Here is a 24,688-nt window from a genome sequence, read left to right on the forward strand (position 1 = left end):
CAAGACTACAGACCAAAGTGCGATCGTTGCACTGAAAATTGTTTACGACAATTAAACAATCCACGATTGAAATATAAATTAAAATTTTCAGTTAACATGATGGAGGCATATTAACATTTCGAAACGTTTTTGGTTGGTTTCAATAAGGAAATCAGTGAATCATCCCGAGCCACATTCTTGACGGCATCGAACATGGACGATCCATTCCACGTTTTTCTAAAAAAAACTTGCTTCGAATTTGATTGGTGCAATTGAATTGGCGACTGGTTTTCGTTTTTGTATCGCCAACAAGGGACACGCTGTCTTTTGTTCTTTCACGAATGGATTATTTATGAGCGTATTTTTACAATGGTTCTCCATAATACAATTCCACGGTTTTGTTTATCGTCTTCTTTAGATCATACAATAAATTTTTGCCAATGGGAAAAAAGCGAATTGGAAGCGCAGATGCTGGGACACGAAATATGTTATTCAACAATGGCCAGGACCTATTGCCTACAATTTTATTAATCTTTTTCCTGCACCAATCTGATTTAATATAAACGTCGCAAACTTTATATTTTGAACTATACAAATTGCCATCTGCAGCTGTAGCTAATAATTATTATTTATTTACAAAATTTTACACTAACCAGAAATGTAGTTTTAATGCAATAAAAAGTTAATTTTCTACATATACTATACTATATCATGTGAAGAATTTTTTTTATTTCTTCAAGAACGACACTAGAAATATTTTTAATAATGTACTTGTAGTTTCTTTGGTGGATCTACAGATATACTCTATGGATAAATAATATTTAGTACTTATTCTAAAATTAAATAGTTTTTTAGTGAAGAATCATTTCAATTAGTATAATTTGTAATCGATTTCAAGCGAAGGAAAATTTTTATATCTTCCAGTACTATCCTATAAATGTTTCTAATATTGTTTCTATAGTTTTTTTAATATACATATATTCTCTATGATCAAAATTGTACATATACAGTACAAATTTTAAAATTGGCTGACTTTTTCAGTGACGAATCATTTTAATTAGTATTAACTGTAATCATTTTAAAGATAAGGAAATGTTTTTTTGCTTCGACAACTGTCCTAGATATATTTTTGATAATTTACTGGTAGTTTCTTTGGTGAATCTACAGGTACACTCTATGTATGAATAATATTTAGTACTTATTCCAAAATTGAATAGTTTTATTAGTGAAGAATCATTTCAATTAGTATAATTTGTAATCGATTTCAAGCGAAGGAAAATTTTTATATCTTCCAGTACTATCCTATAAATGTTTCTAATACTGTTTCTGTAGTTTCTTAATATACATATATTCTCTATGAACAAAATTGTACATATACAGTACAAATTTTAAAACTGGCTGACTTTTTCAGTGACGAATCATTTCAATTAGTATTAACTGTAATCATTTTTAAGCTAAGGAAATGTTTTATTGCTTCGTCAACTATCCTAGATATATTTCTAATAATTTACTTGTAGTTTCTTTGGTGAATCTACAGATATACTCTATGAATAAATAATATTTAGTACTTATTCTAAAATTAAATAGTTTTTTAGTGAAGAATCATTTCAATTAGTATAATTTGTAATCGATTTCAAGCGAAGGAAAATTTTTATATCTTCCAGTACTATCCTATAAATGTTTCTAATATTGTTTCTATAGTTTTTTTAATATACATATATTCTTTATGATCAAAATTGTACATATACAGTACAAATTTTAAAATTGGCTGACTTTTTCAGTGACGAATCATTTTAATTAGTATTAACTGTAATCATTTTAAAGATAAGGAAATGTTTTTTTGCTTCGACAACTGTCCTAGATATATTTTTGATAATTTACTGGTAGTTTCTTTGGTGAATCTACAGGTACACTCTATGTATGAATAATATTTAGTACTTATTTCAAAATTAAATAGTTTTATTAGTGAAGAATCATTTCAATTAGGATAATTTGTAATCGATTTCAAGCGAAGGAAAATTTTTATATCTTCCAGTACTATCCTATAAATGTTTCTAATACTGTTTCTGTAGTTTCTTAATATACATATATTCTCTATTAACAAAATTGTACATATACAGTACAAATTTTAAAACTGGGCTGACTTTTTCAGTAACGAATCATTTCAATTAGTATTAACTGTAATCATTTTTAAGCTAAGGAAATGTTTTATTGCTTCGACAACTAACCTAGATATATTTATAATAATTTACTTGTAGTTTCTTTGGTGAATCTACATATATACTCTATGTATAAATAATATTTAGTACTTATTCTAAAATTAAATTGTTTTTTAGTGAAGAATCGTTTCAATTAGTATAATTTGTAACCGATTTCAAGAGAAGGAAAATTTTTACATCTTTCAGTACTATCCTATAAATGTTTCTATTACTGTTTCTGTAGTTTTCTTAATATACATATATTCTCTATGAACAAAATTATACATATACAGTACAAATTTTAAAACTGACTGACTTTTTCAGTGACGAATCATTTCAATTATTATTAACTGTAATCATTTTTAAGATAAAGAAATGTTATTGCTTTGACACTGCCCTAGAAATATTTTTAATAATGTACTTGGTTGGATCTACAGATATACTATATTGATAAATAATATACAGTACATATATAACTCTCCTAGACATTTCCAATAAATACTGTTTTTGTGGTTTTTTTGATCTACAGATATACTTTATGGACAAAAATGTATAGAGTACATGTTCTAAAATTGACTGATTTTTTTAATGAGACACTTCGATTGGTATCTTCTGTAACTGTTTTGAAGCATTAGAACAATGTTGGACCTACACGTAGAGTATAATATTAGTATGGAACATTTTTCTCATCTAAACCACTGACTTAACCAAGATTAACCATCAAAAGGTTTAAATTTTATTTATTGGCAGGAGCATTCCCAAAAGTAGGACATATGTGTTTCATTTTTGCCATAAGCACGATTAAAATCAGACAAGCTTCGACATTTAGCTAGAACATCCACAATTAAATATGCACGTAGATTAGAGTAAACAAAAATAATGACACATACAAGAACAATGTGAGCACAAATAAAAATTCCTGTTGTGTCGTTAGTCAAGTGGCGGATTGTGAGCGTCCAGTTTCACCCACGTGATGCCATGTAGGGTGTCCGAAGCGGCAGTAAAGATATGAAGATAGCGTGTAAGTTGATATAGAACAAATTGTAGGTGCACTGCTGCCAACATAACTCCACTATCTGATGACAGGACCAATATGATAACACCACGGCCTGAATGCAAATATCACTTTGGAGGTACCTCATCATTTTTTTTTTATTATGCATATCTAAGGTTATTTACCAAAATGTTGATGGTTATCTAGAATTTTTATAGGCACGGTATTTTTACTGTTTCTGTCATATTATAAATCATTTTAATATCCTGCTAATTACGTTATTTTCTTAGACTTCCTGCCTTAATACTTCCTCCAGTTTTATGTATGTACATAATTATGATTTTATAAAACAAAACAAATTTTTTTGGATGTACGACTAAATACGGATATAGTTGTATAATAGTAATAATGCTGCTTATTCAAGATTTCGTTACGAACGGGTTAATGACTTTTATGTTAATTACGATCATAGAAAAATCTCGTGCGAATTGATGTGATCTAAATAAATACTAACCAACTTGATGAGATTGTAAACAAATAAAAATAAATTAAATTTAGATAACCGAAACAAATTTAAATTTAAATTTCGTCAGATAATTTTCTCAGAACAATGGCACATTCATTACGTATAGTTGCCATATATTATAGGCTGGATGTGTTCCAAGACATTTTCATCGAAAATTTGCGCACCAGTTCATGTTGTGTTCCTTTTTTATTTGGTTTTATCACGACATTCTAGAATATAATTAACACCTAATTCTGGTTGGAATTTTTGATGCTAGATTGATAATTATCTTATTGTCAGATACACAATGTGAGCATGAACACCATGGTTTCAAGATATTCACATTAAGTGCAAATAATTTGGAACGAAGAGGCACATTGAAAAGATAAATCTAAGATAAATTTTCATCAGAGAACTCTCAGAGACCAGTCAATTAATCTAACCGATCAAAATCCTTTAAGTATATTACTTGTTGCCAAATTTCGTCAGGAACATCAAAATGAATATTCATTACACATACAAAAAGAATTTACGAAGTAGCAAAAGCTATTACATAATTTTTGTACTTAAAATTTCCTCCGTAGGAAGCCTTGTACGTGTTTACATACTGTGAAATCGCTGAATATTCATACCCACGTTATTTATATCGTGTCCTAACCCAACATGGAAATCATGTTTCTGATTGTTATTGATCTAGTTTCTACAAGTTTCTTTTTTAATGCTGCATTCTCTGAACATATACGTTATATCGGAATTAATATTTATGATTAAGACTTTTTTACCAATAGAACTTGTATTTTATTAGGTCGTAATACGCTGAATATATTTGAGGAAGAACCTTCGAATGCAAAGTATGCGTCAATATTAAAAGTACCCGAGATCAACTTTATAACCTGTTTAATATACGCAAATAAAACATGTAAATATTATGGTTAAAAAATTGTTTAATTTATGCAAATTCTGATATACTAAGTTATTAGCGAATTTACAATTAATAGGAAACGCCGAAGCCAATATATTATGGGATGTGAGTAGTCTTTGATGTCACGTTACTATACATTTCTATTTATATATTTTATATTTTTAATCCATTTTACTAATACAACTTTAATAAACAAAAAATATTATTTTTTTTTTGTGAATGTATTGTATATTCTTAGTGTCGGTACCCAAATATATTTTTACCCACTTTTATTTCACAAAAAATATTAATATATATTTTGGGTCAAATGAAGATTTAAATTCAAATCTTTCAGTATCAAAATATTCTTTCTTTTAAAGAAATATTTACAAATTAAAACATTATAAAAAAATTTTGATTTTATCACTTGTTAACAACATAGTATTTTTTCCTTCCATTTAAATTTTCAATTTAAAAACTTAAATGGAAAATATTATTTTTTTTTTCTTTTACTGCATAATATATATTAATTAATGTGTAAAATGCTATTTTATTATAAATAACAGAAAAGTTGGGCGCCAATTGGATTGATAATTTCAATTTCTTCTTAATAAGTTTAAAATTTAATACAATTTAAATAAAATCGTTAATTTCTATTAATATTTTAGTCAATTTTCCTATTACGTATTTGTTAACGAAGCCCTAAATTATAATTAATATTCAAAAGTTGGGCGCCAATTGGTTTCATAGTTTCAGTGTCTTCTCAGTATGTTTCAAATTTAATTCAATTTTAATAAAATAGTTTATTTCTATTAATAATTTATTCAATTTTTCTATTAGATATTTGATAACGAAGTCCTAAATTATAATTAATATTCAAAAGTTGGGCGACAATAGTAAATCAGAAAAGTCGGGCGCCAATTGGTTTCACAGTTTCAATGTCTTCTCAATATGTTTCACATTTAATTCAATTTTGATAAAATGGTTTATATCTATTAATATTTAGTCAGTTTTCCTATTAAATATTTGATAACGAAGTCCTAAATTATAATTAATATTCAAAAGTTGGATGCCAATAGTAATTCAGAAAAGTTGGGCGCCAATTGGTTTCATAGGTTCAGTTTCTTCTTAATATTTTTTAAATTTAATACAATTTTAATAAAATGGTTTATTTCTATTAATAATTTAGTCAATTTTCCCATTAGATATTCGATAACAAACCACTAAATTCTAATTAATATTTAAAAGTTGGGCGCCAATGGTAATTGATTATTTTAGTTACTTTCGTTAGTTTCATTAATTAATGATTAATTTTCAAATAATTCTAATAATAAAATTGAAAAATCAACTAATAGAATTTACACAGTGAAAAATATTATGAATAATCTTGAATAGGTTAATTAATATATCTTTCTAAGAATTAATATTCCTTCTCTGATTCTATTGTATGTTTTTTTCTATGAGCACTCAAATATATTTTTTCAGTATTTCACAAAAAAATGTTAGAAGATATTTTCGATCAATTTAAAATTTAAAATCAAATTCTTTTTTATTTAAAGAAATATTTACAAAACCAATTAATATAATTAGTTTTCAAGATATTATTTTTTTTGTTTGATTATTGTATTGTACATTTTCAATATTAGCACCCAAACATCGCCATTTCACTAAAGATTATCAGACATTTAGATTAAAATTCAAATCTTTTTAAGAATCAGTTCTTTAAAAAAAGTACTAATAGGATGATCATCGATAAATGCATATTAATGTTATACAAATCCAATTAAGTAGTGAACATAAATTAATTCAATTGAATAGATATAATATTATCCCGTAATATTTAGGAAATCCTGCCACTTAAGCGTTGACTCGAATCGCTTTGGGAAAAGACGAATATTAAAAGAAGTGATTAATGTTTTGTGCGAAATTAACATTCCTGTAGCTGCAGCGTGGCCTCTACGATTTCACAGGAAGGCATCTAGATGGATGGGAGTAATTTTTCGCCAGTGCGCTTGTAGTTTAGTGCTGCATGGTTGGTAGACAGAGGCGCCGCTACTACTTACTGTCTTTTCATAAAAACTGGTCAGAACATTAACTTGAATAATTGTTATTTGCTGTCCATTCTCTATATTTGTGTTAAGTACGAAAAAACGCACTTTAACGGCTTCGGAAAACCATTTAACAATATATGCACTCCATTAATAATAATAAACGCAACCATAAATGTCTATTTTCTTTATAGATAGAACTTGTAAACATGTGTTCTATGTATTGCTGAGTCCACTTCGATTTTATTAGGCTTATATTGAAATCTACTTTGTAGGTTTATTACTTTTCTGAACCAAGTTTTTTGAGCTTAACCAGGGACTATAACTGAAATAGGATGGATCTAGATTTTTAAACAGGTTTATATTCCTTAGATTATTTCATTCTTTTCCGGCGAATAATAAAAAGAATTTGTTAATATTTAATATTATATTATCTAATTAATATCCACTTAATCTACTTCAAAATTAAATTAACAAGTATGTATTAAAATATATCTGTAATAATCTATCTCAGTCTCAAATTTACATAGCTTTAATTACTTTCATTTTATAAAATTTATAGTTTTTAAGTACACATGTTCCCAAACTTCCTTTGGACTTTTATCATGAGTCTATCATGTATGAATAAATTATATCATTATGGAATGATATTTTATTCATAATTGTAAATTAAACTCATTGTAATAATTAAAATTCATTCATGTTTTCATAATGAGTACATTAAGTTTGTTATTTAGTGAGTGATCTTAACCTGTTTTATATAAAAGTAATTTTGGTTGTAATGAGACGATAACAATATTATTTATATTATATATTATTTCACACATTATATTAATGACATTCATAATTAATTATTAAAAATTAAGAATATGAAGTAAAAGCTGAATTATTCATGCATTTGTCAATACAAACAACACTATGTTTAAATGTTAATTCAACCAGAACTTTAATTAGATTATGGCAACCACAGATTTTCAAAAACGTATCTTGAATATAAATCATGGCAAGAACTTCGAGATTTCCCTAGAGAGACTAAGTAATTTATTCTAAAGCGTCTATTTCCAGTAAATTAACTGTAACTTTATTTAAATCCAATACCCGGAAATTGTGTTCAGTAATTGTTTTAAACAAATTCATGATGTATGTACATGAATTTGCTCTAAATAAGTCTGTGATTTAATTACGTATAATATGCAAAATACGTTTCCTATGAGAATTTAAATAAGTTGTTGTACAACAAATTATTTCACACCCAGATAACAGACCCCAATCAAAGTTTCAAGGTACACTTCAGATTAAACTAAACTTATTAGTAATTTTCCATAGACATATTGTTATTGTGTTTATTAGTAATTTTTCATAGAGATATTGTTTCTGTTCAAATATTTTTTTAGCTGGAACCACCTGAATGTGGTGTTAGTGTTTATTCACTTCACTTTACCATAACTATCTACCTGAAATATCAAAATATTTAATAAAAAAGTACATATTAAATAACGTGCCCAGTATTTAACTATTCATTATACTTATCTATCCATCTTTTTAAAATTTAAATTTTAAACATTTCTAAATACCACCTTGGATGTTATGAATTAAATTATGGGCTATGCATAGTGAAATATAACTGTTGGTTGCAAATTGAAATAATATTAGTTTAAGTAGGATTAATAATCAGTATATTCAGTGCCATGAAAATTATGCTTTTCTTATTCTTATCCTTGGTAAATATTGTAATGAAACTGAAGAGTTTGTTTACATTATGCATACGTTACCTTCCCTGAAAGGTTCCGTCCCTTATTTTCACCCTTATTTGCATGTAGAATTGATAAATTTTTCAGTCGAATAAACCCCAGTTGGTGATAAATACCCAAAGAATAACACAAATAAAGATTTGATTTGTCCAGGGAATAATGGTCTGGCCTCCTGCGGTGAACTATGTAGCATATGCCCGAGTGGGTTCATTCAGATTATCGGCTCATCGTAACTGTTACACGTTCATATTGTGATAAAAGAGGCCGCAAAGCACCATATATATTTCAGCCACTCAACAAACTAATAATCCACTTCAACACTATACTAATCTTGTGAATTTACACAATATACCACATAATTCAACTAAAGCCGAAATGCAATAAAATTTCAGTAATTGGAAATTAATTACATGAATTTATTTAAACAATGTTATATGTTAAGTATGTCAAGTAGAAAATTTAGTCTTAATGGAGCTTTAATAATTGAAATTTGCAAATTTCAGTAAAGTGGTTGTAAATATTTAAAGGAAAAAATATATCGTAATTGTCTCGATTTAATTATACAATGTAAATGTCTGAAAACAGTTTTTATATTAAAAGGATATGCATAATTTAGTATGGTAATTTATTTAATGATAACAATTATCTTCAAAATTTTGAAAAATTATAGTTAAATTACATAAATTGTAATTACAAATGTTTCAATGCAATTCGTGTAATTAAATTTGACATTTAAGTCTATCGAAGATAAAAATGAGATAAACAAAACGTACATTATTTAAAATAATAAAACAAGTCATAGATAATAAAACATTCGAATAACAAGCACAATTTGTTGTCTGTACAAATACTGCTAGATGTGTCCAGCATGAATAAACAAAATTTAGTAAATAGTACATCACGTGAAGTTTTGCCGGAACATAAAACTCAATAAAACACAGTAAGTACCACATATTTTTAGCAGATGCATTGAAATATGAAAGTACTATTCTAAATTTTTATCTGCAATCTAGCTTCTGTAAAATAAAAGTACCTACAATAAATCTCAGTAAGATAAGGTATGTCACATAACGTCATGAAAGGCCATAAAAACCTTTATCGTGGCATTACATACATAAATGCGGGCTTAAAAATTACACCCTTTCATGTTTTGACTATCCAGTTAACATAATTTCTCATAGTGTATCCATACATTAACATGTCAAATATAATCTCAGTTACCCCAATTGTTCGGGGTCGGCCACTGTGAAAAGTGGGTCGAACATTTACAGCCTGTATTCATTCAATTTGGCTTATACGTTTATTATTTATAGAGACATGTAAAAAGGGTTCATAATGTGTTATTGTTTGAACACTAACAAATTGTTGTCAAATAATTTTATTAGATAAAGTTAAATTAATAATAAAGTATTACGTATGTGGTTTATTAAATTCTATCTATTAAACAGCAAGTAAGGTTTGCGAATAAAATTTTCACACGATGAATTTTATTGAAAAGCTTTATCGTGATTAAAGTTGTGAATACAACTCCATCTATTAGCGCTACTAATTACCTGCCCATGGCACTGTGGATTCTCGCACATATTTCCTCACCTCGACCACTTGATGAAAGACTTGTCGAGGTGGTAGAGGACTTCGCGACTTGTTGATTTATTTACGAGTTACGAGGAGTTTGGTGACTATAAATGTTCGCACCAGGTATATTAGCTGAATTTATTTTTAGAATTACATATTTTAATATTCTCGATGAACTGTACTAGATTATAAAATCACATCATGTGGAAATAACTTTCCTATAGTAAAATTTCACAAAATTCGAAAATTTTAATATGTTTTTGCTGTTTTTGAAATGTCTTCTTCGAAATATTTTTGACGTACTATTTCTACTGATGCTTTAATCTATTTTTTAAGTTAAAAAGCATTTCCAAATATTATATCTAATATGAAAAATGGTATTTTATTGTATTTTTGTTCACATTTTCTATCTTTTAATCATTAAAAATCTAAGATAACATAATAATTCTAATGCTTGCTTTACTTGATTATACAGAAGGTTCTTCTACGGATTTTAATCCCATAGACACGCATTTAGCTCTTCGCGTAGGATAAACACGGCTATTTTACTGAAAGCTTGTGAGCAAGATTAGAATATTATATACGTTCCTTTAGTCAGTAAGAAAAGAGTTCAAAGTAAGTTGATGCAGGTTGTTAATCCAGCTGTTATCAAATATTAATAATATTAATACCCTTTTTCAGAAACAGTATTTTTTATTCTTATGTTTTGGTTCCAATAATAAATAATAGTTTGAGTGAAAAATATTTATTATAATATAAATATTTAAAATTTTAAATTAATTGAAAAATAAAATAAATATATTTTATTATTTAATAATAATCAATTATTAATAATAAACAATATTGTAATAACTTGAATGAAAATAAATTTTTATAATAAAATTTTATTTTTTAAATATATATTACTATTAAATATATATTATTATTATTATTTTATTTAAAAGATTTATAATAATTATTTTATTTAACTTTTAACTTAACAAATAATTGTTTTAATAACATAACTATTATAATAAACTTTTAATTTATTAAATATAAATATTTTAAACATTATTTTTTTTTTAATTTTTAAAGATAATATAAAAAGAATTCAATAAATTTAAATTAAATACAAATCAAATGTCAAGAAAATTAGAGCTATGTATTTTTACATTTTTAGTTATAACTCTGTTAATATTAATTTTGTGTATAGAGAATGGATACCAATGGAAAGGCTTTTTAATATTCAATATGCTAAAACATACAACGAATTACACTGAAAATAACAAAGTTATTGGTATATTAAGATGCACAAAATTAAACGTAAATATCGAACACACTATATAAAATTTGGGGTTACTAATAATGGCTTCTTATAAGATGATCCTTGATTATCGTATGTACCAAAAAAGAGCTTTGCAGCATCAAAATTGATGGCTTCAAAGACATTTTTAGTTAGATCACAGTCTGATGAATTTTTGAAAAAAATTTTTAGAGATAATATAAAAAAATTCAATAATATTTTTATATTAAATATAATTCAAAAGTCAAGAAAATTACAGCTATGTATTTTTACATTTTTAGTAATATCTCTGTTAATATTAATTTTGTGTATAGGGAATGCTTTTACCAATAGAAAGGTTTTTTAATATTCAATTTAATTATGCTAAAATATATATAATATTCCATTGGAATTATAAAAATTATTGGTATATTAAGATGCACAAAATTAAACGTAAATGTCGAACACACTGTATAAAATTTGGGGTTACTAATAATGGCTTCTTATAAGATGATCCTTGATTAACGTGTATACCAAAAATTAGCTTTCCAACATCAAAATTGATGGCTTTACAGACATTTTAGTTAGATCAGCCTGTCAGAATTTTTGAAAGGATTTTCATTTAAACAAAATAATTGAATGGATTTTACTCTCGAGGAAACCAGAAATGAACTTTTATATAAATAAATTAGAAGGGTAGTTTAAGTCAATGAATATGTTATTTAATATTCAATTATTAAAGGTATTTTATTAATTTGTATTTTTTGTTCTAAATTAATCTATTTATATAAAGGATTTTATTCTTAATTTATGTATTTACGTAATTCTGTTCTGTCGTACAATTTATTTTCTTAAAATCAACAGTGATAATTCTAAATGACTAAAAATATTTAATTATTAATAAAGTATCTTTTACATAAATATTTCATAATTATTTTATTTTTCAACGTTTAACTTTTTATTAATGAACCAAAGACATCGTTAATACTAAGAAATATTGCAGAAATTATGTGTAATTATAATTAAATAATAATCACAAAAAAATTGAAGAATGTTTTATTTCCAAGACATTTTGATTCGAGCAAATAAAACATGCGTCTATAATATATTTAATAAGAGAAGGATGTAAAAGAATACTATTATAAGATAATTGTAATTAAAACATTCCTTAAGTCTACTGCGAAAGATTACAAGTATTTAACCAATTATTTAACTTAATTTTAATATTAAATACTTTATAATTGCGCAGAAGACTGTTTTACAGAAATCCTTTTTTTAACTTGAAAATCTCATAAACAAATATTTTGCTAATAACAAATTCTGTAACATAATATAAATTATGCAATTCACCCCAGGGGTGCCAAAAATTAATTAGGAATAAAAATTCAGTAGTCGCAAGACTAGTTTAAAAGACTTGTTTCTACAACAAAAAGTGTTGAAATTTTTACTTTATCTAACGACGCTGATAAAAGTTATAAAAAATTAATTTGCATAAAAAGTCCGTTGCTCATTAATTTTATCAATCACTAGACAATTATGTGGAAGAAATATGTTTTATTATAAAACGATATTTTCATTGTCCACAAAAACATAGTAATAAATTAATAATGTGGTTGTTATTACCAGATTACAATCTATAAAATTTTTAAACTCCATGTTACAATTTTACATCCTGATTAAGACAATGTAAAAACGCAGATTTGTGAATTCTTCACACCCAATATGAAATAATACAGAGCCACGTTTCCTTGTACTAAACCGCTGCTATTAACAATATTAATCCAAGCGTGAGAAAACCCACAGCACAGAGTGCCTTCCTGGCATTTGTAAGTTTATTAAGGTATTCGAAAAAATTATCTGTCTGTGCTGTTGCAATATAAATTATTGGAGATATCTCAGTTATGAATACGCGTATAATTGGGCGTTAAAATCTTTATTATGGAGGCTCAGTTTGAAACTTTTCCCTGTATCTTAGTTAATTGTCGCAACGGAAGTTGTGAATATAAATAAATAGTGCTGTTTTTTATGCAACTACGTATGTTGTTTTCAAATAAAGTATATGAAGTCCCCGTTGGAAACAAAGTGGTGGTAATAAGTGGCTTAAATTTAATCACCGCCTGGAACGGTTTTTTTTTTCGGTGGAGCAGTTAAAGCAAAACAACTGTTAACATGATCCTATTGCAGTGAGTGAAAGACGAATAGTATGTGATTAGCATACCGGTGACAGAGTTGTGGGTTAAAGAAACACAAGACTCCTCGGGCCGCAGCACGGTGCGATACAAGGAAGTTCCTCATTAAAGATCCCGATGCCGACGTTTAACTAGAAAAATAACACGCGTTCTTTTCGTCGGGTATGATGTGCAGTTATTTTTGGTGCATTTGACATCGTCCAGGCCAACTGAAATTTCGTGTTTTATTTTCAGAGATATGCTGCCCTGTTTCCTGTGTGTACTAATTACACGGATTACGGGACTTTGCCAATATAAACAAAAAAGACCATTAAAAATTCTGCCAAGCGTGAGAATACGTAATTTACACTTTACGTTCTAGTAATTTATCAGTTAGCATTTAGGAAATTTGCGGCGATATGTGTTGCCGTCAATATTTTATGTTCCGCGTATGTCATTCAGATATACCAAATATGCACATATCAAGAAACTAGACTGTTTATATCGAAAAACTTGTTGGAAATGGTAAAAAAAATACTGTGAAAGTTACAGCTCTTAATATTAATATTAAGAGGTGCCGCATCGTAAATTTTAATTTCCCGTTTAAATAACACGGGAACGGTGTTCTCTTGGATTTTGAAATTTTTTAACTCTCGTTAGAGATAATATTTCATTTTTTATAGAAAATTTAACGCTCTACAAAAAATGTCTCTTACAGTTTTTTGATATATTCATTTTTTCAAAAGTTATTTAACATTAAAGTTGGATTGATTTAAAATATTGACATTTTTCTCATTTTCTGACGCAACCATCAACTTTATGGGAAAATTTTATATGATATTTTTTGTAGAGAATTCAATTTCCTATAATTTATCTTCGAAAAAGTTTTTGATACTTTTTACAGATCATAAGTTATCTGTAGAAAACTAAAAATTTTATTAAATAAATGTTATTTTACTGCTTAAAATTAAGCATTTTATTTAAATAAATAGATTTTTACTAAAAAAATTGATTGTTTATTATAATCAAAGTGGTATATATCGTTACACTAACAGACTTTTATTACAATTTGGCAATTTTTTTCTGTATTCACTTATAACTAGCAATAAGTGTTTCACGTAAAATGAAGAGCAATTACTACTTTGATTATAATAAACAATCTATTTTTTTAGTAAAAATGTATTTATTTAAATAAACTGCTTAATTTTAAGCAGTAAAATAACATTCATTTAATAAAATTTTTAGTTTTCAGCAGGTAACTTATGATCTGTAAAAAATATCAAAAACTTTTTCGGAGATAAATTATAAGAAATTGAATTCTCTACAAAAACGTCATATAAAATTTTCTCATAAAGTTGATGGTGCGTAAGAAAATGAGAAAAATGTCAAAATTTTAAATCAATCCAACTTTAATGTTAAATAACTTGTGAAAAAATGAATATATCAAAAAACTGTAAGAGACATTTTTTGTTGAGCGTTAAATTTTCTATAAAAATCTGTTTTGATCATTTTAAAATATTATCTCTAACGAGAGTTAAAAAATTTCAAAATCCAAGAGAACCCCGTTCCCGTGTTAATCAGGAAATTAAAATTTACGATGCGGCACTGTAACTTTCACAGTATTTTTTTATCATTTCCAACAAGATTTTCGATATAAATAAGAAAAAAAAAAATTGTCGATATACACACACACCTCGTCACTGAATGAGCCAAGTGATGAAAATTTAATTGTCCATCCAGATCATAAAACTTTAAATTATCCTGTTTTTATTATGTATTTCACCGTCGTAAACCAAAACGCATTTATGTTAAATAGGCCACTCGCATAAAACGCATTATCACACCTTTTTTTTTTTTATTTTGGTGTCGATGAAACATTTTAAAAATATTCAAATTCTTTACCTCATTCAGTCGGCAAAAGCATTTTGCCCCCCGCGGCACCATTGTGCGGCCGCATTGCCATTCTTTTCCCAAGTAGTACCCTATTTAAGATTTTTGTGGGTTTACGTGAGATTTCCTGGAGAAACCCGAGAGGAGATTTCGACGCCCAGCAACATGGACTGCGGCAAACCATTGACTGGCATTAATAGAATTCCGCTACATCTGTATTAAAATCTGCTTAGGGTCGGTTCAGATTCGGTGGATGGATCCGTGTTTGTTCAATGAGCGGCATTGTATATGTGTAACGTGGAACATACGTAAGCCACTGCGGGGGGTCAGGCACACCACCCGTCGCTTTATACACAGTTGCACTCCGTAGGTTATTTTTTTGCCTTTTGTTCATTTCCTATTTATACAAATGTTTTATTCTGTTTGTTTCTCGTTTTCCCCTTTCATGTGAACGGTTATATGGATATTGAAATTTCGATGTTTACGGTCACACCCCTAACAGTACTTGCCGCCGTTACGTTTCGGCTGCACTGTGGGGTATCAGGTTTATGCAAAACAGTTCAATTATCACCATCGTTTTCGGTGGTCAACTGTTATATTTCTATTTAAAGGTATTTATGCGTTTAAAATTGATAAAGGAAATTTTTATTTAGGGGTAAATTTGAATTTTTAGTACACATAACCGATATTGTGTGTTTATTTATTTTATCACAATACGCCTCTACCGGGTATTTTTTTATTAATTTAATTTTATTATTTATTTTTTATGTAATTTGTCAAAAATACATAATAAGTAAACTTTTTTATATATTTTTCCATAATTAAAGAAGAAAATATTTGTTTCAATTTTATTAATAAATAAAAATAATATATTCAAAATAAATTATCAGTATTAAACAATTAATTAGAGTCAAATTGAAAATTATGTAAAATTCGGTTCTTAAATTTGTTTATTGCATGTTAAAATCAATTAATTTTAATTATCTATTATTAATACATAAAATTAACAAAAAAAATCTATTTCAAGTATTTATTAAAATCAATATAAAAATTGCTATATTTCATTTTTATTATTTATTTAATAATATTATAAATATTTTAAAAGTAAAATGTTTATTGCACACTAAAATATATTCATTTTTTATTTTGGTTTAATTAATAAATAAAAATGTTTATAAAATCCTTTTTTATCTGTTACATATTAAAATAATTTAATTTAATTTTTATTATTTGATAAAAAAATTAAAAAATAAAATATTAAACTTTGACTTTTTTTACACATTTAAAATAATAAAATTGATGTGATAAAATTAGTTAATTAATTGAATTACATATTTTAATTTTATTAATTAAAAAAATTAAATATTGAATATACTTTAATAAAAGTTTATTTTGAAATTTTTTCAAAATTGTTTTCTTTGAATGTTTAGTATATTAATTTATTTATTTTATTTTAAACAATTAAAATAAAAAATAAATAAATAAATATTATAAAATATCATAATGTTCTAAATTTTGGATATATTACATTGTAAAGACGCTTTAGTCTTTTGTAAATTAATTTCTCTAAAGACTGAATTTTGAAATTCCTTAAAATCATTTCATTTCATATTGTATATTGAAATAGATTAATTTGTTTATTTACTTTAATTAATTAATAGCAAATAAAATGTTTATAATATCATATTTATTGCGTATTAAGATAAATTAATTCTATTTTTATTATCTGATAAAAAATAATAAACCTAATAAAATTAGAGTTTGAAATTTTTTTTCCCATTTACAATATTAAAATTGATACGATAAAATTAGTTAATTAATTGAATTAGATATTTTAATTTTATTAATTAAAAAAATAAAATATTAAATATACTCTAGTATAATTTAATTATGAAATTTTTCAATTTTTTTTCTTTTGTATTGCGTATAGTATATTAATTTATTTATTTTACTTTAATCAATTATTAATATTCAAAAATAAAAAAAAAAAATAAATAGAAATTCTAAATTATGATATATTGCATTGCAAAGCCAGTTCAGTGATTTAGATATCATAATTTTATTAATAAAAAACAATAATAATTTAATAATTAATAAAATAAATAATGAAATATTCTTTATAACATAGTAAAATTAAATTTTTTTATACATTTTAAGTAATAAAATTGATGCGATAAAATAAATTAATTAATTGAATTAGATATTTTAAATTTATTAATTAAAAAAATAAAAATTATAAAATAAATTCCAAATTTGTAAAGATAATTTATTAATTTAGATATCTTAATTTTATAAATTAAAAATAATAATAAGAAAATAGTAATTAAATTGTAATACAACTGTATTTTGAAATTAGTTAAAATTATTTCTTTTAAATGTTTATTGTATGTTAAAATAAATCAATTAATTTAATTAAAATATCTATAAAACTAATTAATAATAATACAATACCATACTGTAATAATTAAATTTGAATAATTATTGTGTATTAAAATTTGTTATTTTTTTATATATAATTAATTTTTAAAATGCTAATTATTTTTCAATAGTATTATATTAATATTAATTCTAAAAATTCTTATAACTGCATACAAATTGATATTTTTATGTAAATTGCATAGTGACATCAATTAATTGGTTTAAAAATTATCCTTATCAGTATGTTAATGCAAATTAAAATAAATTAATTCATTTTATTAATTACAGAATTTTAGTTTTTGTATAATTTTAATTTGAAACCTTTGAAGATTAATTCTATTAGGTTGTAATTATTTTGAATAAATAAAACGCTTTGATATACTAATAAAGATTTTAAATTGTTTGTTTACTCATACATGGACAGATTATTATAAATAAATTACCATGCACTTAATCCAATCATAATTACATCCATCTGAATAAGATTCTATCTGATCATTTTTACACGATACATTTAATATTATTAAATTGCCAGTTATTAATTCCTAAGTAAATTACTTAATATTAGAACATTAAAGAAAAAGCTATTAAAAGTAGATTATATTGAGATTCAACCAGTTTTTATCGTACTAGTTACAGTAGGATACTTTACGGCCCTATTTATTATATTCATTTGATAAGATTTAAATGTGTTTCTATCGGAATTAACGAAACGGAAATTAATGCACATTAAAACAACAAATTCAACATTTATTCATTTAGTTTTTTAATTTTCTTATTAGTGTATTTAATAAATGACTTTGTGATTATTTTTTAATTTGATAATTTGTTTTCAAAGGAACTATAATTTATCAACTAAACTAATCGAAAATCTAAGTAATGTTCAGAAAACAGTTTTACATTTTGTGGCGACTGTAAAAACTAGTTTTATGACCACCTACACCAAAATATCGACGAATTTGATATAATTTAAGATAAAATATTAAAATGTGTATTATCCTATAGATTTATTTTTGGATTTGTCGCAGATATGCAAATTTCGACGAATAAATAAAACCCACAATAATATCGTGAAACAAAATACTATATTACAGTTATAATAGTCAACATATATTTGCATTGGATACACTATTATAAAAGTACAAATAACATTTACAAGTGTCCAGAGACTATTTACAAGATCAGACCGTTACAATAAATGTCTACTGTGACTATTTCTACTTTGCTTTAGACAGGAAATCTAATTCCGATTGACACCAACCTACAGATATGCAGTTAACTTGTAAAATTATGATGGCTTTTATGCAAATTCAATATTTACGCGGTCAGCTTGGCTGAATATGTCGATGAAATCCAATCGTAACTTAGCTAGAATATTGCTCTGAAGAAATTGGATACGCGATACCACGCAATCACTTTTTTTTATCACTTAAAAGTGTTTAAAAACAGTTTATGTGAAGGAGCTTTAACCTGGTTCAAACCTGGGAGGATTCTAGAGATTACTCCACTTCAAATTGGTTTTGTTTTACGTTTATTAATTGTGTCTTCTCCGTTCCAGATTATTCGGAATGAAACGCTGCGGCCGATGCCAGGCCACCATCCTCTCCTCGGAGCTGGTGATGAGGGCGCGCGAGCTAGTCTTCCACGTGCACTGCTTCTCGTGCGCGGTGTGCAACTCGCACCTGACCAAGGGCGACCACTTCGGCCTGAGGGACGGCGCGGTCCTGTGCCGGCTCCACTTCGAGATGCCCATGGCGGAACCGGTGCCGTCCGGCATGTTCACGCCCGGCCTCCACCACTACCCGCCGCCGTTCCCCAGCCCGGAGTTCCACCATCACGCGTCGGGGCCGCCCCCCGCCGCCGATCCCGTCGGCAAGGTGCCCTTCTTCAACGGCGCGCCCACCACACCGCGGCAGAAGGGCCGGCCGCGGAAGCGCAAGCCCAAGGACCTCGAGGGGATGACCGCCAATCTAGGTAACTGACTTTACACCCCAATATTTTTGCCGGGATTCATTTTTTTTTTTTCGAATTGACATTCTAAGTTTAATGATAATCGTTTACGGTTGTTGTTGAAATAAATTGAGGTCCACGGAAATATATAATTATGTCTTACCGGAAGCCCAAAGATCACGAGAAAGAAACCACAAATCCGGGTAAGGGTAAAATTATTTATTGGCCGGTCGGTCTGCCGACACAACGGGTTTGCGGTTCCCGTGTTTGTTTTTGGAACGGCTTACTTACCAATTTCTCCTGCGTAATAATAGCCTTAGGGATTATAATTTAAAATTTGGTTTTTTATATAAAAATTTCGCATTAAAATTGATGCGGCAAATTATAACCCTTTTAAAAGTTCATCAACTGATAATGGTTATACAATCATTAAGATAATTAAAATTATATATTATTATGTAAATGATAAGTGACGTTACATGTATACTTGTACAGTTTGCAATGGGTATATTTTATTTATTTTTTAATGACATTAAATTTCACCAATATTTATTCTGGCTTCGTTTATCTGATGTGATCTTAAATTAGCATGCACTCAGGTCTCTTAACAAATTTTTTACGATATTTTTATTCGCTTATCTTTATGCAGAAAAACATAAACGTTCATTAATATTATTTTCGAGAATACACCCGTGTAATTTTATTTTTGCCCAACTTTACAGCAACTCAATTTAACATTTAAAAGTTTCCCGCCTTATCCACTATTAAAGTCTCCCGTTTAAACACCATTGGTTTCAGTAACTAGCAAATCTACACTTGCTGAAACAATTTTTTATTGGGTCACTATTAAAAGACGAATGTTGGACGTGTCACCCTTTGATAAAGGCGCATTGTCAAACGTGGCTGAACTTTAATGGTGCCGATAAATAATTGTAAAAGAGGTCGGCTGACATTTGTTTTAGGTCCTTTTATAACTAGCTTTAACGACAGTTGTGGGAAGACCACTAAAAGCAAACAACTTTTTTATGTGTACGGTTTTATTGGAAAGATCTTCGGATAAGGAGCAAAGTTCCAAAGGAATTGAAATGTTTCAAATTTTACGATTCTTTTTTCGGCTTGTAAATATTACGATCTAAGCATTTCCACCAGATAAGCATTCGGTTTTATGTTCCGAACTAGATATTTATCGGAATGATTGCGATTGTAAAATAAAATTTTACTACCGCTTCCAAGATCAATACGGCGAAATGGTACGACCCACATGTATGTTATCTCACAAAAAAATATATATACAATATATATAAACAATTTTCTTTTAAAAATGCATCAAAGCTACGCAACAAACACAAACACAATAGTGTTAAAGGACATAATTTGAAATTCTTAGTATAACACTTTTATTACAGCAATAATTGTTGTAGACTCTTCAGCCAATTAAGTAAAGTTGTTTATTGGTTTTTATTGTGTCACATTTTACTTGTCGTCTCTTAACGTGTTTTAAAATGGCCTGTAATCGTTAAGTATTCCATTACCATATGGTTACTATTTTTTAATGTCTTTTTCCGTCGTACACGCCGATCCATATAAGGATTAATTTTACATAAAGAATTCTTTGGTAGCTCTGTCGGTAGCGATCAACCGACTGTCTTCAAACACCCACCGAACAAGTGCTTTTGTAATCCTGCTTGTATTTTATTGTACATTCGAAATCTGTAATTTGAATATAATAAGGTTTATTACACAAGAAAAGTGTTAAACGAATATTAATATATCGGTTTAATCTAAAATTAATTTATTCATCTCGTCACTTTGTATTTTAAATTGGAAAATCATTTATACGTTTGAATGATAGGACACAAAAACCTTATTAAATTGAGCAGTTTAGAGTTTTTTTTATTGTAATTAGTTATTACTTAAACTGAACTGCACTTTGTTATTTAGAGTTTAATGATTTTGATAAAATGCATTTTTAATTTCTGTTACTTCAACTTATCTATTTGTCTTAAATGAGTTGTTTAGCCCCTTTAATTACCTTATAATAACGACTATAATTTTATATTTTCTGTTCTAAAGGTGCCTTGTATAAGAAGTCTCTTATAATAAGGTCACATACTTCTTGTTTTAATGATTTTCAAACAATTTCTTGTCAAATAAATTTCTCAAATTCTAATGGCCGCATTCCGCAGCATTTAAGTGATTTAGATGAAATATATTTTTTCTATCCGTTTTTGCAACTGGTCTATTTGTTTTAAATGAGTTGTGTTATTATAAGAACTGTTTCAGTTAAACATTTTTCCTGTATTTATTTTAATCAGTTATGTATATGTATATCTTTAATTACCACAAATATGTTTTTGCTTTGTTGATATTTTGAGTAATATCCTATTCACCAAGAAAAATACCTTTCACTTCAGAGATAAAATTTATTATATGTAAATTAGTGAGTTTAATTTTGATAAAAAAACATTTAATTTTTTCTTCTAATTTCTTAAATTGTGTTAATTATGTTAAAATTTTGATGATTTTGGTAAAATACATTTTTAATTTCTTTCATCTCAAAGATAATATTTAATATATATGAATCAGTATCCTTAATTTTGATAAAAAGTATTTTAACATAACATTTCTATAAATGTATATGTATATGTTTAATTATCTCATAATATCTATATTTTTAAATTGTCTGTCTTATGAGTATTTATTTATGTATTCGGTTGTAATAATAAATCACATATATATTTTTCCTTTGATGATATTTTTGAGTAATATATTCAACAAGAAAAATACTTTCCATTTCAAAGATAATATTTATTATATGTAAATCAGTGTCCTTAATTTTGATAAAAAACATTTAACATAACATTTTCTGTATCAACTATTTCTGTAAATGTATATGTATATCTTTAATTACCTCATAATAACAAGTATATATTTTGCGTTGGTGATATTTTGAGTAATATCCTATTCACCAAGAAAAATACCTTTCATTTCAAAGATAATATTTATTATATGTAAATCAGTGTCCTTAATTTTGATAAAAAACATTTAACATAACATTTTCTGTATCAACTATTTCTGTAAATGTATATGTATATGTTTAATTACCTCATAATAACATGTATATATTTTGCGTTGGTGATATTTTGAGTAATATCCTATTCACCAAGAAAAATACCTTTCATTTCAAAAATAATATTTATTATACATAAATCAGTGTTCTTAATTTTGATAAAAAACATTTAACATAACATTTTCTGTGTCAACTATTTCTGTAAATGTATATGTATATCTTTAAGTACCTCATAATAACAAGTACATATTTTGCGTTGGTGATCTTTTGAGTAATAACCTATTCACCAAGAAAAATACCTTTCATTTCAAAGATAATATTTATTATACATAAATCAGTGTTCTTAATTTTGATAAAGAACATTTAACATAACATTTTCTGTATCAACTATTTCTGTAAATGTATATGTATATCTTTAAGTACCTCATAATAACAAGTACATATTTTGCGTTGGTGATCTTTTGAGTAATAACCTATTCACCAAGAAAAATACCTTTCATTTCAAAGATAATATTTATTATACATAAATCAGTGTTCTTAATTTTGATAAAGAACATTTAACATAACATTTTCTGTATCAACTATTTCTGTAAATGTATATGTATATCTTTAATTACCTCATAATAACAAGTATATATTTTGCGTTGGTGATCTTTTGAGTAATAACTTATTCACCAAGAAAAATACCTTTCATTTCAAAAATAATATTTATTATACATAAATCAGTGTTCTTAATTTTGATAAAAAACATTTAACATAACATTTCCTGTATCAACTATTTCGATAAATGTATATGTATATCTTTAATTACCTCATAATAACAACTATATTTTTATGTTGTCTCTTTTATGAGTATTTAATTATCTATTCGATAAATTACATATATGTTTTTGTTTTGGTGATATTTTTAAGTAATATTCTACTCACCCAGAAAAATACCTTTCACTTTGGAGATAAAATTTATTATATGTAAATTAGTGAGTTTAATTTTGATCAAAAAACATTTAATTTTTTCTTCTATGTTCTTAAATTTTGTTAATTATGTTAGAATTTTGATGATTTTGGTAAAATACATTTTTATTTTCTTTAGTTGTCTATTTGTTTTAAACAACGTGTGTTTTTGTAAGAACTGTTTCACATAATTTAATATTTTTAATTTGATAATATTTACGAGTAATTCTCTTTCACCAAGAAAAATCTTTCATTTCAAAATATGATATGTACATTAATGTGCTTAATTTTGATAAAAATATTTCATTTCTTTCTTCTAACTTTATTAATTATACTAAATGTGTGCCGCAGAACTTTGATGATTTTGATAAAACACGATACGTGATATATATTCGGGTAATCCCCTATTTATTTACACTTTTAAAATAGTACTAAATATGATTCTCAGACTCTCTTATTGTTGGTATTATTTGATGTAAAATCTTCTTTCATCGGAACACTGACCTAAATAAACTATTTCAGTCTCCAATCATTAATCTTTGTACATTTTACAAAAAGCCAAACTAAAAAAATGTTAACATCCCATACAAATATGATTTATTGAATATTAATCTTTTGAATGCAACATACATCGGGAATGTTGGTATTATCATGATTTATTTACCGTCGATTGCACGAGGTTGTACCGGCGAAACTATCGGCCGGTAAATAACAGCATGGGTAGCAAAATTAATTAAATTGATTTCGTCTATTTATTAACCAGTGGTATATCATTGCGAATAAAAATCGTCTTTCATGAAGATCATTGTGCACGTACGTGAATTTATGCGTCCAGTGAACGACTTAAATAACTGATCTTATTCGATGAATCGGATTTATTCATATGAGGAATTTCGAAATTGATTGCATCCATGCAATTTCAAACGTTCGCATCGCCTCTCATTGGGAATCAATATTCACTGCGTGATACTATTTATGCAAGTGTGAATTCACAATCACAGAACAAGACCACCGATTTATGGGAATCCT

At 26.6% G+C, this 24,688-nt stretch overlaps 1 protein-coding gene across 5 annotated transcripts in view; it reads left to right on the forward strand.

The window, feature by feature from the left end:
* LOC109603894 (protein apterous) overlaps window positions 1-24,688 on the forward strand; it is a 128,090-nt gene that overhangs the window by 80,264 nt on the left and 23,138 nt on the right. For all 5 annotated transcript variants that reach the window (XM_049963502.1, XM_049963503.1, XM_049963504.1 and 2 more), the window contains one exon: window positions 19,247-19,662. In XM_049963502.1, the coding sequence (XP_049819459.1) occupies window positions 19,247-19,662 (416 nt within the window). The remainder of the gene's footprint in view (window positions 1-19,246; window positions 19,663-24,688) is intronic.

Source organism: Aethina tumida, chromosome 2, assembly GCF_024364675.1.
Source record: "Aethina tumida isolate Nest 87 chromosome 2, icAetTumi1.1, whole genome shotgun sequence".
NCBI classification, from domain to species: domain Eukaryota; kingdom Metazoa; phylum Arthropoda; class Insecta; order Coleoptera; family Nitidulidae; genus Aethina; species Aethina tumida.